At 52.1% G+C, this 18,890-nt stretch overlaps 1 protein-coding gene across 1 annotated transcript in view; it reads left to right on the forward strand.

Moving 5' to 3' along the window:
- The window catches only part of exoc3 (exocyst complex component 3), a 39,992-nt gene extending 22,436 nt beyond the window's left edge, over positions 1-17,556 (forward strand). The window contains exons 5-13 of the mRNA XM_039754046.1: positions 2,232-2,349; positions 3,105-3,230; positions 7,045-7,145; positions 9,980-10,090; positions 11,781-11,919; positions 13,452-13,574; positions 14,449-14,610; positions 15,163-15,290; positions 17,015-17,556. Coding sequence (XP_039609980.1) covers positions 2,232-2,349; positions 3,105-3,230; positions 7,045-7,145; positions 9,980-10,090; positions 11,781-11,919; positions 13,452-13,574; positions 14,449-14,610; positions 15,163-15,290; positions 17,015-17,192 — 1,186 coding nt within the window. The 3' untranslated portion in view covers positions 17,193-17,556. The remainder of the gene's footprint in view (positions 1-2,231; positions 2,350-3,104; positions 3,231-7,044; positions 7,146-9,979; positions 10,091-11,780; positions 11,920-13,451; positions 13,575-14,448; positions 14,611-15,162; positions 15,291-17,014) is intronic.
- Positions 17,557-18,890: the final 1,334 nt, after the last annotated feature.

Raw genomic sequence — 18,890 nt, forward strand, 5'->3', positions numbered from 1 at the left:
AGTCCATTGACACACTGGAATGGCACCCAACAAACCTCGTCTCTAAGTTCAGTGAGACATGGCAAGGGGGTCTGATTCCGCTTCACCCATCTCACAAATCGTACCAACCCAGCATCTGTCGTCGCACCCTCACCCAAACATGGCCGGTCTAACGTGAGGGGCGCCTCTGATCCACCTGGAGTGTGTGGTGGTGACGGGGCAGGAGAATATTCGGAGAGTCCATCGACTGTCTTCACCAGACACCTGCCATCTTCTGTAGGGATGAGACAGCGGGGGCACTCTGGAGTGCCAGCTACTCCTTTTTGTCACAGAGAATTGCATTCTGTGTTGAACAACATGAGACGGGACATCGTCGCTTGATATGAAAAACGGTGTGACAGTCTGATAACTCGGTGATTGGCATTGGGTGACGGGTGGAGAACATGAAGGGTTTGTGTAAGAAAAGTGAGGGGCAATGCAGAATATGTGACAAATATTTAAATCCTGATCTGCACGTCCCTCCCCTGCCGTTAGGGTGCTGTGGAAATGACATCCAAAGTGAGTTTTGGGATTTGAGGGGTCTGCAGGTCAAACCCTGACATGGTGGCTTTTGAATCAGGAATGAAACCAATTGGACGTCTGCGTTGGTTCCAGATGTGCGTTTCTGAGGCCCAAACGTAGCTAAGCCAAAAGCCTCAAGGGGCCGCTTTGGTCACATGCGATGCCAGTGAATGTGCCAGAGTGCCGAGGCTGACCTGCTCGGTGGTTTTGTTCTCAAGCTCTGGATGACACATAAAATGGAGACCCCCCGCCTCTCCTCTCGGTAAAGTGGTCTTGGAAAGTATTGACGGGGGTCTCCTGACTAACATGGGTACAACTGGTCATGTGCCCGAGTCTGAGATGCGTGGGCCGTTTTGCCTTCGCCCATTTCCTAGGCCAGGTCAGGCACGTCATCGGTGCTGAGCTCCAGGGGTCTCTGTGAGGTGAGCCGCTGTGAATGGTTTGGGGCTGCCAGACGATGATCAAGATTTAAAATGCTGCTTATATAAAATATCAATAAATGAAGGTTCATTGTGGCTGACGAATGTCCTGTTGATTGATTATTGTTGACAGGTGGGCTAGTCCTCGTCACAGTTGTTCTGATTGATGGGTGTGACGTGTGGCCTGTTACTCTCTCTAAATCAGGGGTGGGCAGCAGCGTCGGTCCTGGTGGGCTGCAGGTTTCTGTTTCGAGTTACTGCTGATGGTGCCTCGTTTTGGTGGTCTCTCTTGTTAGTGTGCCCCCCTTATTAACTATAAGACACCAATGAGCCGGCAGTCCCCTCTCTGACATGTGACACCCACGTGGATTCATCCTGCGCTAAACTCAAACTGGCAAGCCTAACGATCAAATGAGGTGCCACACTGGCAAGGATTGGAGTCTTAAGTAAGCGATTGGGTTGGAATGAAAACCTGCGGCCCTCCGGGACCGACGCTGCTGCCCACCCCTGCTCTACGGGGGTGAACTTTGATACTCGAGCTCCAGAGCGTCTGTGCCCGTTCAGTCAGCGCGTTGGCAAAGAGTTTTCTGTTTTGTTCCACGGGGCTCTTTGTAACATTTTTGGCAGGTGGGTGACATGAACAGTGAATTGGTGACCTTTGCTCGGGAGCATCAGAACGTTCTGTGGGCCTCCACTTGCTTGGACGTCTCCCACTTTTGAGACGGGGTACCTTTGACCAAATACCGTTTTGTGTTTATCACCTTTGGCATTAATAAGACCCTCAAAGAGCACTGAGCGGGTGGGCAAGCAGGCAGGCAGGCTTCACCTAAGACACATTTGATAGGACCCCAGTGGCACGTGCTAATGAACAGGTGACACTCTCCAGTGCCTCGATGAGGGAGTCGAGCGACTTTGTGCCTTTCCTGACACAACTCCACAGTGGTGTCCCCATCGTCACCATAAGTCTGCGTGCTGCTACAAGGTTCTGTGGTCCTCGCTGTCCCGAGTCTGGTGGCATTCCTGCTCACGTACGTCACGTGACTCCAGCCTCTCTCAGTGATGTACTCTCATAAATGCCGCAATATGAACCCGTGAGGAGTTGAACGAGCCTGACACAAAGCTGCTTGTCCTTTCAGTCGAGTGACGCCACCTCGTCTCGCCACATTTACGGTCGCGTTAGAAAGAGCCATTTTAATCTCCAGGTTGTGCCAGTTAGCGAGTGAGATGCCATGTGTCCCAAGTGCTGTCTGTGCTTTTTCTCTGTGTATGCAGTGAGGAGATGATGGGCCACCCAGAGCTGATGGAAGAAGTCAATATCAACATTATGGACCCCCTGCTGCCGCAGGACATCGTAGACAACCTCCTCAGCAAATATGTGAAGACCTTCACGGTGAGTCCTCGTCCGCCTGTCTGAGCAGGATGAGGGTGCTTTGCCCATCTTTCCTCTTTTATATAAGGAAATGCACACCTTCGTCTTCTCCTCCTCTTCCTTCCATTAAGGGTCGCCACAGCAGATCATCTTCTTCCATAACTTCCTGTCCTCGTCATCTTGCTCTGTCACCCCCATCACCTGCATGTCCTCTCTCACCACAGCCACAAACTTCCTCTTAGGCCTTCCTCTTGCCTGGCAGCGCCATCCTTACCACCCTTCTCCCAATATGCCCAGCAGCTCTCCTCTGCACGTGATAGAAGCCACGGTGGCTACCAGGCCGCTGCAGGTTTTTTGTTAGTCCAGAACTTTCCAACTTGCTGTGCTCATTCGTACCCAATGATTCAGTCGTTTAGATGCCTAAAGATGGCAACATTTACTAAATCGCACTCAAGTGTGCGACACTAACATCGCTGCCGTTTTTCTGAATTCTTGATGGTCATTTTTTGTTCCTCTTCTTCCTATAAGGAAATGCACTCCATCAGACAGAAGTCATGGCGGCTCCCGTGTTGATTGCAGACACTCTGCGTTTGTGCCACCGGCCGTCTCTGTTCTGAGTGACCGCTGAAAGTGACCCCCCGGCTCTTATCTTTTTATTTAGGACGTCATAACGGGGCACAGCCCAAAGGAGCACATGACAGTACTTGGCCACAGACCTCGACGCTTGACCCGCAGTTTCATGTCTGCTTCTGTCTTATTTTTTATTTTCTTCACAGTCCAACATCACCGGCTGGCTGCGCAAAGCCCTGGAAACGGACAAGAAGGACTGGAATAAAGAGACGGAGCCCGAGGGCGACCAGGACGGCTACTACCAAACCACACTTCCTGCCATCGTCTTTCAGGTATCTGAGGGTCTTTAGTGCCGTAGTGGGCATTGGGGGTGTCATGTTGAGTCACATTTCTCTTCCCTTTGGTCTCTTGTGAGGTAAGTCGACTTGCCCACCACGCTTTGTGTCACAAGTTTTCCTTTACTTTGCTGGTTGCTTTTCGTGAACTCCTGTCAGACTTTTGAATAAGCAAATGACAGGGGGGACCCTCGAGAGGAGCGGTGGTACTGGATGAGGAAGTCGGGAGTGGCAGAGAAGTACGTGAGAGTGGCACAGGATATGAACGAGCGCAGTGTGACCATGGTGAGGTCTGCGGTAGGAGTGACGGAGGTGGGATGACATCAGGGGTCGGCTCTGAGCCCCTTTCTTATTGTCAATGGTGATGGACAGGCTGACAGACCAGATTAGACAGGAGTCCCCGTGGACTGTGATGACATTGTGATCTGAAGGTCAAGGAGACCCTGGAGAGGTGGAGATATGAGAGGAGAGGAATGAAGGTCAGTAGGACCACCAAGACAGAATACGTGTGTGTGAATGAGAGGGAGGTCAGTGGAGTGATGAGGATGAGGGGAGTGGAGGTGATGAAGGTGGAGGAGTTTAAATACTTGGGATCAACAGTACAGAGTAATGGGGAGTGTGGAAGAGAAGTGAAGAAGAGAGTGCAGGCAGGGTGGAGAAGAGTGTCAGGAGTGATTGGTGACAGACGGGTATCAGCAAGAGTGACAGGGAAGGTCTACAGGACGTTAGTGAGACCAGCTGTGTTATATGGGCTGGTGACGGTGGTACAGGAGATAGAGTTGGAGGTGGCAGAGTTAAAGATGTGAAGATTGGCACTGGGTGTGACGAGGATTTAGGATTAGAAATGAGGACATTAGAGGGTCAGCTTAGGTGGGACGACAAAATAAGAGAGGCGAGATGGTGTTGGTTTGGAGAGATGCTGGGCATACTGGGAGGAGGGTGGTAAGGGTGGAGCTGCCAGGTAATTGGAGAAGAGGAAGGCCTAAGAGAAGGTTTGTGGATGTGGTGACAGAGCAGGATGACGAGGACAGGAAGATATGGAAGGTGATGATCCACTGTGGCGACCCTTAACAGGAGCAGCCAGAAGAAGAAGAAGTCTACAGACTTTTGAATGAGCCGCTCGTCCCTGCGGCTCTGCTGCCTTTTTTTTTTTTGTTTTCTCTCTGCCCGTCATAAATTAGGATGACCTGCCACAGTTGAATGTCACCCACACGTTGGTCTGCGCTCAGGTGTCTCCTGGCCACTGACAGTGCTGGTCAAGGCCCGTCCACTCTCTAAATAAACTGCAGGCTTACAGCAGCACCAGAACGCGGGCCCAGATGTGCGCACAACAAGAAGTAAATGACCAAAGAGGTGCGGAGTGTTGAGAGCTGCACACACACGTCAGTCGCACTGTCACACTACGGGATGGCAGACAGCACACACAGAGGGCACGAGACCACCTCAGCCGGGGTGTAGCGGTCCGGAGCCGCTCAGATGGGACGTAATTGATTTCTTTTTCAGTGTTGATTCCAGTAACGCGCCCAGCCTCAGCCCGACCCGCAGAGACACGAAACCAGCAAGTATGAAATGGAAAATCCAACCCAGCAGTCAGTCAGACAGACAGACAGTCAGTCAGTCAGACGTCCCTCCCGTCTCCCCTCCGGCGGCGTCACCATTTTAACATAACAGGAAACGCTCACGACAGACCCCTTATACAGGCCAATGTGGCAAAGCGGATGAGATGGTTTGGTGTGAAGATGGCAGAACAACTCCTGTGATAAACGAGTGAAAGCAGTCCTGCTGGAGCGAGATTTGGGGGACGTGGGGGTCCTCTTGAAGACGCATCAGACGGTCCACTCATCCTAACGGGAGACGATCCCGGGGCACAACTGACTTTTCAGACGACACACAAAAACACAGACCTTTCGTTTTAATTTTCCTGCTGTCCTTTCTCGCCATCCAATGTGGGCGCCGCTCCCCTTTGGGCTGCTGGGAAATGGAGTTCTTACTGCTGCAGGGGGTGACTCGTTATAGCTGAGGGTAGAAGCCACGTCTCAGTTGTCTGTTACTGAGCGATGGTCTGCTCTTCCACTTCCTCCAGCCTGACCCCTAAGATCGTCTGTTGCCATCACCTGCACTAATGCCACGTCCCCAGCTCGGTGTCACATCGAATAACACAGTGACCACTACAGACGGATTGAATACGTGTAAGAGGGGCCTGCAGGCACCAAGTGACGTCACACCCCCTCAGGGACTTCCCTAAAACCAAACCTTTCAGCATTCACACCCTTGCCAAGTCCCACAAACACCTGGCACAGGGCACATATGGTGACCAAGTGATGATCCACGAATAGCTGGAGACGGGTTCAGTGGTACGGATTGGCACGCCAGACACACTTTGAATGAAGAGCGAGTGCCGTCACTGCGGAGCCCCCCGATCGGCGATGGCCTGCGCTTGCACTCGTCTTTTTCTTTCTCTTTTTAGTAAGGAAATGCGCTCCGTGAGGTAGAAGTCGTGGCGGTGGCGGCCACCGGGCAGCTCCCAGCCGATTCCTCCTCCTCCTCCTCCTCCTCCTCCCACTTGGCCTCCTGTCACTTCCCAGCTTGCACTTCTGTATTTCACTCCAGAACTTTCCAGCTTGTTCTGCTCATTTATACAGGATGAGTCAGGACTGTAGATGCCCAGACATTTGGGTTTGTTGTTCTTTTTAATTTTTTGGTTATTTATGGCAAATCTTTCTAATTAGCACTGCCAAGTGTGTGACACAAATGTCACTTGCACTGGTGTCCCCTCAGCTTGTCATTAAATGCCAGCATTCACATACAATTCAGAAGAAGCAATTCATAAAGAAAATGACGGCTAAGCATCAAAATACACGACAATCAACACAAATGTCCCTCCATTTTGTACAAATGCAAACCTGAAGACAACAGAAGAGAAGAAGTAAAAATGTCAGCTGATTAAACAGTGGGACCAGCTCAAGGTTAACGTGAAATGGGGGGACACCCAAGGGCTGAAGTTGAGGACCACTCACTGCTTCACAATATGGCCAAGAGACATTGGGAAGGTTTGGGGAGGCCACCCACATAACATAAGACGATCGAGTCCAACACAGAACTGGGTATCCTCTTAAGATGGTGGCTTTGGGAAGTGATGTCATCGGAACCGGAAGTGATGTCGTTGGCTGCCCCAGAACAGGGCGGGATTTTTCCGAGAATGGTCTGCAAGGAATTGAAAGAGCGAATTGGCTCACTTCGCCACCCCCTGGTCCGGCGTGGAACTTCATTTATTCAGGCCCTTTGGTTGTCCCCTAAACACGCGTGTGTGACACCGTCTACTGGTTTAGTGACAAAACCACCGCAGCCGTCAGAGTCCTGGCCACTGTCACTCCAAAATTACAAGAGGGTCCCACAGAATGAGTACAGGATGACCGAGTGTACCGCCCTGTTGGAAAATCTCTTGACTGATTGTTAAAATGCGAGCAGGTTTGGTGAGTCGGCCTCGTCAGGTCACACATAGCAGGTGTGCAGGTGCTTTTGTCCCGAGGCCAGCGTGTCCCTCTCCTGTCACCTGTCTCGGCTCAAACAGATGGGCGCTTCACATGTGTTTTGTCGGAGGTGCCACCTGATGGACCCGGACTGTGATCATCACGCTGGCACCGAGGCCCGTCGTTTAATGTGGCATTGAGTTACCGGCTCAGGTGTGTTTGTGAGCCCCCGGGTGGGAGGCAGCGTTCACGGGGTGGGATTGTCGTCTTCTGTTTGTGTGACGTGTCTTCACGTCTTTGAAGCGAGCGTTTCTTTCTTTTTCTTTTTTTGTGCTCTTTAGATGTTTGAACAAAATCTCCAAGTGGCCGCCTTCATCAACGAGCCCTTCAAGCAGGAGGTGCTGCGTCTCTGTCTGAAGCAGATGAACTCCTTTCTTACCCGGTAGGTGGCGTTTGGTTTTCGTATTTTCCTTTTATTTTGAGTTAATAGATCTCATTATATTAAGAAAATTTACAAGCACGAGGGACAGAGTGGAGTACTCTGTTCAGCTTTTGTGGCATGGGCACCACTGCCCTTAGTGGAGGGGCTCGGGTGTCTCAGGTTCCTGGTGACAAGTGGGCTGGAGTGGCTACAGGCACCGTGCTGGTGAGGCAGGAGTCGAGTCTAAAGACCAAGCTGTCGGTGTGCCAGTCAGTCTACCACCCTGTGCTCACCTCTGGGTAATGACTGAAAAGAATGAGGGCACTCTGTGATTTGAGGGAGCCTCGGAGTAGAGCCACGGTTTGGGCACGTTGTAAGAATGCCCCCTATGCGTGTCCCCCTGGATGGTGACCCTGGACACGCTGGAGGGATCACATCTCTCTGCTGGCTTGGGAATTGTCCAGAAAGGACCTGGGGACAGGGAAGGGCCAGGGCCAGGGCTGAGCCCGCTGCCACTGTGACCCGCGGATGGGGAGATGAGAGGAGACCACCATTGGGTACGTCCAGCTCACTCGTTTAGCTCTTGGCGTTGCTGTCCTCGGTGTCTCGTTCTGATGCTCTTGAATGTTGCCAAGGTGACTGGCTGATTTCTTCCGAGGTCAGTTTCTGGTGTGCCACCCCCTTAATGCCCACCACTGTCCTCGAGGAAGAGGAACTCTGCTGGGTCCATTTTGGGGAAGCCTTGGTGAATGTTGAAGACCTGAACTGCTGCTGGTCCCTGTGCCTGTCACTGGAGGTCCTTCCCTTCAGTCCCATGATGCACTTGGCTGCTCTTTTCTGCACAGGACTCCAGATGCGGTCTCTCTAGCGCCACCTACAGTTTCGGCCTGACATCCCGCCTTTCATATCCAGTAGTTTTTTACAGTATAAGACGACACTCGATTTGCTTTTCCACATTTCTTAGACGTTTGTTGTGCCGGAGCTCACTTCCTGTACAGTGGCATCGCACGTCTCACTTTTGTACGCGAGTGCTCACCCAGTCCTGAAGATTGACTCGTTTTTACTGTCCCCGCGGTGAGTTTCTGAAGTTTACCAACTGCACCAGAGCGTAAGCCGTTAACGTTACACTCTGTGGTCACCTGACCGTCACGCCTACTGTATACCAGTTTGTTGGTAGATGTGCCCCCCCATGCCATTCATCCTTTTCTCCTCGAGGTTTTTGGAGTGTCGGTGGGAATTTGTGGAGCATTTGTGAGGTCAGGCCAGTGGTGTTCAGTGGGCACTGCGCAGGCCCCTCCACTTCCTCACACATCTTCATGGACCTGGCACGGGGGCGCAGGTGTGCAAAACAGAGGAAGGTGGGCACCAAGCTGTCTTAAGATGTCTGTGTAGCATCAACGGGATGCTTTAAGGGGCCGAGCTGTGACTCTGCTCTTATCTCAGTCCAGAAGGTGGCACAATGCCAAACGCTGATTCACCCCTCAGGCTGCCAGTTCTCACTCCAGAGATGACGTGTCCACTAGTGTGCTCTACACCCCTTACCTGGACACTTGGCATGGCACATAGTGAACTTAGCCAACCAGCTGCACACAACAGCCATTTTGTGAAGCTCTGGCACACCGTCCTTGTGCCAAGGTGACTTCAAAGAGGCCATTTGAAACTCCGCTGTGAGGGATGCGACAGATTTTTATAAGCTTGTGTGACTCGCCCGTTGTTGCTTCTGCTTCACAATAATGGCCCTTTGGCCAGGGCAGACTTGGCAGAGCAAACATTTCATGTACCAATTGGCATTGGCATCCAATGACAGCGTCCCGTTTAACGTCACTGAGCCCTTCAGTAGGACCCGGTGTTTGTCATTTGAGATTTCATGGCTATGCACCTGTTAAGTACGGATGTGGCCTCGTGTGTGTGTGTGTGTGTGTGTGTTGGGGTCTCCACGTGCTTTTGAACCTTTAGTGTCCACGTGATGGTAAAGTGTAACTGAGGACCCCGCACTCCATGCTGCAGGCCTGCGTCACAGTGACCTCTACAGGCAGAAGGTGGCACTGAGGGTGGCACTTGACGAGTGCTCTTCAGTTTATTTTAAATGGCGCTGTCCGCTGAGTGCAGACCCCGAGAGCCACAGAGAGCCTGCAGTGACAACCCAGAGTCGCTAAGTGGCCAGGATGAAGATGATGATGAGAGCACAGAGATAGATAGATAGATACTTTATTAATCCCAAGGGGAAATTCACATAATCCAGCAGCAGTATACTGATACAAAGAAACAATATTAAATTAAATAGTAATAAAAATGAAAAGAATTAAAATAAAATTAATGTTCGCATTTACTCCCCCGGGTGGAATTGAAGAGTCGCATAGTGTGGGGGAGGAACGATCTCCTCAGTCTGTCAGTGGAACAGGACGGTGACAAAAGTCTGTCACTAAAGTTACTCCTCTGTCTGGAGATGACACTGTTCAGTGGATGCAGTGGATTCTTCATGATTGACAAGAGTTTGCTTAATGCCCGTCGCTCTGCCACAGACACAGTGTCGTGTCCTGCCGTTTAACAGCAGAGATTTGTCATTTGTTATAAGAGCGGTGGTCTGTCAGGCCATAGTGTGTGTGCGCCATGTGATCAGCTTTGGCACGCGCCAGTCCTGCCATCGTCTCGTGTGCTTTTTGAGTATCGGCGGATGAGCTCCTGGACCCCAGTGTAGTGTGGACTTGCCATGTTTGGCTGTTTTGGGCAGCTTCATTGAGGGGCTCACCCTCATCCAGTGGGCCCTCTTTCCAGTGAACCAGAAGGGCCCAGTCTTTACAATGAAATGAACAAACGCCTCCAACATGGCACTTGTGTGTGTTTCCCCCTTACAGGTACAAGGAGGAAGTTATCTTGTATAAGGATGAGCACCTGAAGGACCGCCAGCACCCTCAGTGCTATGTGCAGTACATGATCGCCATCATCAACAACTGCCAGACCTTCAGGTAAGAGCAGGGCACCTCCACTTAGCGTGTGCCCAGTCCAAGTGTGAGGCGCCAGCTTTGGTGGACCATCTTACTGCGGCTGAGAAATGGCCGACGTGAGACGTTGACCGCAGCCGAGATGATCCGTTAGGCGTGACAGCAGAAAAGTGGGTTTGAATCAAGGAGCCATCAAAGGGGGCAGAAATGGCAGAGTGTGCACAGGGTGGTCCAGATCTAACTGTGTAACTTTTAATGCAATGCACCCCGGAAACGTTGGCAGTTATCGAGAAAAGGCGAACACATCGCACCTGCCATTTTGGAATGCCAGGCAGGTGCTGCCATCTATCGGCAACAAGAATTCATTTTTGTGAATTCTCTGTGTAATAAACTTAATAAGTTGTAGCGTAATTAGATCTGGACCACCCGACACTGTCGGGGTCAGATAGTGGGATCAGCTTTGTGACTCCTCCCCTTAACTTGGTGGTCTGTAAGGTATGGACATTCGCATTTCAGAAGATGGAGGTCCCGTGTCTTCTGTCCCCTTCATTCACTCAGCCATCCACGCAGCTGTTTCCCACTAGGAGGCGCTAGCTCCCTGGAAATACGTTTGTTTTGCAGTTGTGGCGTCCCAAGTAACCCGAACCTAAATAGATATAAAGAGGCGCCATCCCTCCCTCGGCGAGACGGCGGTAAGAAATCACATAAGAGAAAATAACGTCGCTTACGGCGAGACGAGGGAAGTGAACAGCAAAGCTCGGTCCAAGAGCGCGGCCTGATGTGTAGAGTCTGCCAACCTCGTCGCTGCGTTGGAAGGATTTGTAAGGATCCAATGGCGTTCTCGCCCATCCGTCCGTCGGCTGCCAAGGCGTGCCAAGGCCTTATGCTCTTTCTCCATGTGAAGGCCCCCACGTAGGTGAATCGTGCCATTCCAGACAAGGCAAAGAAGATCTAATGCCATCCTGACTTGTCTGGCCCTTGTGTGCCAAATGTGGCTTTGTGTTGGCTGTACGTGTGAGAAGAAAAGAAAATGTGAGCGCAGCGACAAATGAAACTTGTATTGTGATTACCGTAGCCGTCCGAGCAGATGGTGGCAGCCCCTCGATTTGCTGAGGCCTTGGGCTGGGATGCTGCAGGTGTGTAAACGGGAACAGGACAAACCGCAGTGACCCTCAACATGACGGGAGGAGTGCCACCCTGATTAAACTGGCAGAGGGCGTTCGTGGGAAGACACGTGGAAGACGTCTGCTTGTCTTCAAGTCGTCTCCTGAGCCCCTGGGTGGTGAAAGGCCAACGCTGCCGTCACACACACTCACACTGACGTCAAGTTTCTGCTCGTGTGGTGGCAGAGGGTTAGTAGGAGGCCATTTAATTACCTTAAAAGAAATCCTCTTTATGTTTGTGCTCGGGTCTAGCAAACTACAGGATGTGGCCCCCGGTACACTGTGTGTGACTTTGGTGACGGTGACTTGAGCTGCCATTCCTAGGCCAGGGGGTTGACGTGCTCAGGGTCAGTAGTGACACAAGAAAAGGAGCGGCGTGGTAAGATGTGCCCATGATGCCCGACACGGCTACACTGACGAGGGTTAGGGTTAGTGGGCAGATTTAAGGACTGAGTCTGGGGGTCCCGTTGAGTTGTAGGGGAGTGGGGCAGTCGAGGCGCGTGTTGTGCTTTTGAATGTGACGTCTGCGGTGTCCCCTTTTATTCCAACAGCGAGTCCATCACCAGCTTAAAGAAAAAATACTCCAATACAGAATCGGACAAAAACGAAGAGGCCATCAGAGTGACCCTGGATGCTGTCGCCAGAGACGGGTGTCTGTTCTTACTGGATGAAGTGTTCATGGACTTGGAGGTGAGAAGTGAAACGTTACGTTAATAAGCTCAGTGCCAACGTGGTGAGGAGAACTCGGGGTGTGCCAGGGAGTCATTTAAAGGCACAGCCGCCACACACATGTGCTCTGTCAGAGGTGAGTGTCTGTGTGAGTGACACTCCACTCTTAGGATAATGGGGACAATGACACGCTAGCTGGACTGGTGAAAGCCAAATAAAGACCTGCAACAGCCTGCTGTAGACGTGAAGGTGAATAAATAGAAACTGCGTGGACCCCCCGGGTGTTCTAAAGTGCCCAATCGGGTCACCATGTCAAGGGGGCTACAGCGTAAAGATCCAATCGGAGGGTTTGACGGGGTCACTGGCTGAAATGACGAGGCGAGCTGTGACGTCACAAACCTCACAAAGTGCCACCGTCCAGAGGACACATCCTGTGCTGTGGTGGCCGTGTCTGCGCACTGTGGACACGCAAAGTGACATGAGCTTCAGCTGCGCTTTAAATGTCTGCCGTGTTCACCGTCTCTAAGCACAATGGTGGTCTGCGTGCCGTCGTCAAACTCGACGCCTGGACGCAGAAATGGAGAGCCGCCACAGCAGGGTAACCGTCTGGAGGGAGACGGGCACGAGGCTGGCAGCACTTGGTCCTCTGTGGACGAGACCTAACGACGGGCAGGTTTAGGTGGGACACAAAGTCCAGTTTGTCTTCATATAATAAAGGGGCCCGCTACAGTTTGTTGGGTGGTCTCTGAGTATTTCGTCTTTCAAAGCAGCGATTCCTCCACTCCTACCACCTCAACGTTTTCCCAGTTTTAATGCAAGAGAATTAGCCTTTGACAAGATCCCGCCCACAATCGGTCGCTGATGAACCAATAGGAAGAGGCTCCGCCTAGTGGTTTGATTGACGGGGCACAAAGCCCTCACCCAAAGAGGGCTGGGCCGTCGGATGAGTAGCCGTTCGCATTGTAAATCATTTGTAATAAAACCTGCAAGAATTCAATTTAATGAAACAAAATAAAGAACGACAAACTTCATTGTGCATTTCCAGACTTTAATGCCTACATACCTTCTAATGCCACACCTTTGCCAGCTCAGATGCCAGGGCCAGCGTTGGCTCACCAGCTCTATCTTTAAGCTGTGTGGCTCTCACAGCTTTCACATCCATGTGATGCATGGCATTGTGTGTGCCCGCTCTGGCCTAGTGGGGTGGCATGAGGTGGCAGGTGCTCCTTCATTCACTCTGCTGACCCTTCTGTGTGCCTCCGCCACCCGTGACATTTAAAATCTGCTCTAAGCACCGTGAGGCGCCATGAAATGCCAGGCGTGCGTAAGTTGTGCCAATGCTGTTAGTGGGATTTGAACCCTTAGGAGTGTGTGAGTGGGTGCTCTTCAAAACGTTCACCCGTCGATTAAGATGCCATTGGGTGCCCGAGCGTCGGCCGTCGTGACCCACGTCATGTCGAGTGTGTGCCTACACGTCTTTGAATCCCCCGGCACTGAAGTGTTGATTGAATTCCTCTTCTTTTTCTTCTTTCTCTTCCCTTCTTGCTCCGCAGCAACACCTCCACGAGCTCATGACCAGGAAGTGGCTGGTGGGATCCAATGCAGTGGACACCATCTGCGTCACTATAGAGGATTACTTCAACGACTTTGCAAGGATTAAAAAGCCCTACAACAAGGTATGTGACGATGGCCTTCATCCGTGATGGGCCGGTGACACTTCTGTCGTGCCAGTGAGTCTGCCCAGCTTTGATTGGACCAGTTGCACTAAGGCCTGTTCATGTGAGGTTTGAGGAGACCACCCAAAAGTCATCTAACCTGCCTGGCATTCTAAACATGCGTAGTGCCATAAGGGGCATTCAGACAGGTGACACCAGCACTCGACTGAAGGACCACCCAGACCTTAGCTCATGGGATGGCACTCGGCTGTCAGCAGTGAAGATCAAGCGGGTGCCACTTGATGAGGTGACCGAGGACCACAATACAATACCAGTTATTTATATATGGCCCAAAATCACACAAGGGGGGCCGCGGTGGGCTTTAACTGGCCCTGCCTTTTGACAGCCCCCGCCCCCAGCCATGACTCTTGTAGAACCCTGGGAAAGGCAATGAGAGACCCCCTCACCAGGCAGGTTGGGCATGCAGTGGGAGTCAATAAAAAACACAATACACAGAACAAGACCCCATAATCCTCAATACAATAGAAATGTTACAAGTACAGAGATGACATCCCATAATACGACTGGCCATCAGGCTGACTCCCCCTATTGGCCATTCCACTGCTGGGCCAGCCAATCCGATGACGGGACCCCACCGCCCGACGATTCCTGTGATCCTCCATCACAGACGACTTCACCTTAGGTAGGCAGAAGAACAACAAGCACAGTGACCTCCGCTGACATGAGGCCCCCCAAACCCCCCGACTCGTGGTCCTCATGGTCCTCGTGTTCTGCTCTCTGGTTTGATGTCCTCCACTCCACAGGACTGTGCTGTTAATTTTGTAAGTGAAGGACACGAATGGCAAATAAAAGTTCAGCTCTTGCGTCCTTACAGGAGATGACCTTTGAAGCCCACCGCAGAGTGGTCATGGAGTATATCCGGGCAATCATGGCGAAGAGGATCACCTTCAAAAATGCCGATGAGAGAAAAGATGGGGCAGAGCGAATGATGAAGGACGCAAAGCAGTTCAAGTTCCTCTTCAAGAAGCTCTCGGACGTGAGTGACCCTCTTCTTTCATCCATGTGGGTGGGCTACGTGTGGCCTGTCAGGCTCGCTTCCTGATGGTCCAGTTGAGGTTCACGGTGCCATGCTGGGTGCGAGGTGGGAATGACCAGTCCGTAGCAGGGCACAGTTCCCTCTCGCTGGTGGGCCTGAGGTCCAAGATGGCGGCCTGTCCAGTCCACTAGTAAGGACTCGCCACAGCTGCGGAGTCCGAGTCCTCGCACCACCGCTGGCTGCCCCCTTTATGGCCCTTTATATCGGAGCTCCTCCCAGCCTGTGCCCGCTGCCTGAATTGGGAAATGTGAGACAACAAAGCCAAGCCCAGCCCAGCCCCGCCCCTCATGGCCAAGGTGCCCAAACAGATGCCCTTGTGCTTGTTTCTCCTTGAGGGTCCCATCTTCTGCGCTCTGTACTTTCACTTTCAGGAGGTGACAGGCTGTCCTCTGTCACGTGGTGTCACATCTGTAGTTGTGACAATGGAAGTGCAGCCCACCCTGCAGCACCAGTGAAGCTTTTCTCTCTCTCTGTGTCTCTGTGTGTTTCCAGGTTGGGAGCAGCGACGCGGACCGGCTGTGTGACGCCATTTCTGCCATAGCTGAGGTGTTTAAACTCACGGACCCCTCGTTGCTTTATCTCGAAGTGTCCACTCTTATCACCAAGTACCCCGATATCAGGTAAGCACACTTGAGAGACCTCCGCTCCGCCAGACTGATGAGGCCTTTCAGATGACAATGGCCGTGTGGCACACAACGGGGTTTCCGTTTCGATGGCAGTGCAGGGTGGCACTGTAGGTCTTCAGATTGGCAGGACTTGCTGGGATGAAAAAAGAGAGAGCAAGCCCAGCAGGGGGCACACAGAAAAGGCACCACCCTGCCATTCATTTAAGGATGAAAAGGCAATGTGTGCATGTGGGCAGAAGTTGTGAGCATTTAATGCCCCCCTCGTTTGTTGGCATACCTTGCACTCTGCAGTACGTTCGTCCTGTCGATGTGCCCTAGTACGAGCCAGCAGCTCCATAACCTCCTCATTCTGTGTCACTGGAGCACTTCCTGCATTCTACCAGGAGATGGCACCACTGGAGTTGTTCTTTTGTGCCAGCCTGGTGCGTGGCACTGTCTTTTATGACCGCAACGCCCACTCTGGTATTCAGACACGAGCACAGGTCGGTTTGCGCACATTTGTCTGTCATCATCACACACGTGTGTCCTGTACTGCTGTTCTTCATTTGGTAAGAGGCCTAAGCAGTGTGCTTCACGCTCAGCAGATGTCACCTTCTTAAGCTGTGAACCCCCAGATTGCCACTACACAGATTTGTTTGCTTCCCCACATCATTGACTTTCAATTGAGACATAAAGATCAAAGTTCTGGCCCTAGTGCTGACTGACGGACGGACGGACGGACACAAGCCTTAGCATTACATATATGGATAATTACTCTCTGTGTGAAAAGGTAATTGCCCCCTCAAACAGCTGACCAGAGTTCATTGATAGTTCAGCTCTACTAACTGAAATCAGCCAGGCTGCCCTCCTCACATCATGAACATTAGACATCGATCAGAGCAAATTCAGAAGAGTGAAGGAAACAAAATGTGCCAGCCATGGCAGGGTGACAAAGCCAATGCTGAGGCTCCACAGTGAGAGTAGGGGGACCATCTGGGACTGGCTGGCCTGCCAAAATGGCCCCACGGGCACAGCAGCAGCTCGTCCAAGAAGTCACAGAGGATACCAGAAGAACAATCGAAGAGCTGCAGCCAACTTGGCGACTCCATGACCCCCTGATAATAAAGAGACACGACTGAGGAAAGGGGCAGAGAAGCAAAGCGCCAGGAGGACCCATAAGTGCACCAAAGTCCTGGGAGGATCGGCAAGCCTTCTGAGTCAAAAGTCAAACTCTGTGGGCGACGCCAGCTCCACTGTGTCTCAACGCTAAGATGTCCGACCTGTGCCATGTCACGGAGGGGTGGGGGAGACGTGGCAGCCTTGCCACAGAGTGTGCACTCGACCAGACGCTGCCACATCACTGGGTCATGCAGCAGGACAGAACACACGAGCAGGTCGACGGCTGAAGGGCGCCATGCTGGGGTGGCTTTGTCGGAGTCCTGACCTGAACCCACTAGAGACGGTGACACTCGCAAGTCCGAATTCAGTGACAGAGTGGGCGGCCATATAAAGGAGGCCGAGGGTTTAGTTCAGTGTTGAAACTATGGGGGCAAATACTTTTTCACGTGGGAGGCGCTGAATGACTCAAGTCTTTAGAGAAACTCGCGATCCGCGTGTCGTGTTCGCCCGTCGTTTGTCTCGCGTATCCAGCAGCGGGGCCATCCGGGGGGTCTGGCAGTGGTCTCGGGGTGTCCGCCGTGCTTCTCACTCTCCTCTTTTGTCTGTCTTGGACCCCACAGGGAGGACCACATCCTGGCATTACTGGCCATGCGTGGCGACGCCAGTCGGGAAATGAAGCAGACGATCATCGAGACGCTGAATCAGCACAAGAGCTCCTCCATGGCGAGCGTGCAGCCCCTCTTCAGGGACATCACGGTGCACTCGCAGACGATTGGGGTGCCCAAACTGCTCAAGTAGGACCAGCAGGGCGGGCCGCGTGTGCCCTCTGGACGGAGACGACTTGGCACACGATGTCTTCAGACGGAGGTCCCCGAGAGCGCCGACGGTGACACGAGAACGGGGGCTCACGTGGACGTGCTGCACACCTTGGCCTTTTACTGCCCAGACCAGACTGCCCTGGGGGTCCCCATTCACGTACTTGATTTGTGGCCGAGCTCTGCTGGCGTCCCGGGACCCTCGGTTGCTGTTTGTGCGTGTCTCACGATTTCGTGTCGGGAGCCCAGTGAAGTCGCTGAAGGGGACATCGAGATTTCATGGACGTTGGCATCACGTTGGCATCTCTTTCACTCTGCAACATTAAATGCAGTTTTGCTGGTGGCCACTCAGTCTGTTCTTATTATTTATTATGGCGCCTATTGGGCATCACTCCAAACGATGCCATTGGCCTGCAGGGCATGGAGGAAAAAGATCTGGGGGGCAGCTGGGTAACCTGGGAAATGGCGGCTGCTGCTGATGATGATGATGGTGGCACCTTTTTTTGGTGAGTTCTGTCCAAAATGAATCCCTGGACCATAAGTGGGAATGCGGTCAGGACCAATTCAGGCCTCCCACATCCCTGGCATCAGCAAGACTGGCAAATTGGAAATGTCAGGAACATGAATAGTGTGGTGAAGCCTGCCTGGTAACTTGTACAGGTTGGCATTCAGAAAGCCCAGCACAAGATGGCTGATTCACTGTCACCAGATGACCTCTTCGCTCATTGTTCGTCACCATCTTCAACTCTAGTGAGATATGGCAGTGCCAGCATAACCTGTGGCTTACATTTGGGTAAAATGAGGACATGGGCACATCACCCAGTAGGGGGTGCCAAGAAAATGACAAGATGCCATAGGGGAGTCAACCCTGCCTGGTGTGGTAAACGGCCCCACTGGGCGTATGAGGGAACGTAAGTGTCCTGCTGGGCTCAAAATGGGTGTAATGCTGGGCATTTAGTGGGCACGGGGTTGCCAGTTTTGAATGTGTAGCTCAAGTTGACACACCAACGTGTACTTGTGAGAGCAAATGGCCAATCGTGCATCTGCCCCATATAGTGGGTCCAGTCCAGCCTGGCACTACTCCTGACCACTTGGGGGTGGCCGTGTGTCCACGTTGAGGGTCCACATTATTGGCTTTTCCTCCTTACCAGCTGAGGCTGGCACTTCTTTCTTGTCAATAAGGTTGCTTTCAAACTGTTGCTGCCATGATCACCTCACTGAGGTGGCACTGTGTGCTGCTGTGACCCTACAATCTCTTATGACTGGTGCCCATTATCTGCTGGGGCTCTAGCGTTGGCACAACTCTGTGAGCAGAAACTCATTTACACCCTGCAAAAGGGAATAAGATGGGGTGAAAGGCACTATATTAAATAGACGAACTCCAACTGGGAACTGACACCAAGTCCAGATTGGCATTGAGAGGTGGCATTTTTTGCCCACTTGTTTGCCCTTTCTGTCAGGTGATGTGACTTTTTGGTTTTTAGTCCTATTGATTGTTTACTGTCACCTGGTTGGCACACCACATGGCACTCCCAACCCTTTTAATAACTGGGGCTTGGTTCTCATCCTGTATGGACAGTCATGTATTTCTTGCCAACCTGGCATCCTTTTGCCCTGTTTGGTGGCCAATAATTTACCTAATGTGAAGTAATCGACAGTTCCTGCCCTTCTGCTGTTAGAT

The sequence above is a fragment of the Polypterus senegalus genome, chromosome 5 (genome assembly GCF_016835505.1).
Source record: "Polypterus senegalus isolate Bchr_013 chromosome 5, ASM1683550v1, whole genome shotgun sequence".
In the NCBI taxonomy this organism is placed as follows: Eukaryota; Metazoa; Chordata; class Cladistia; order Polypteriformes; family Polypteridae; genus Polypterus; species Polypterus senegalus.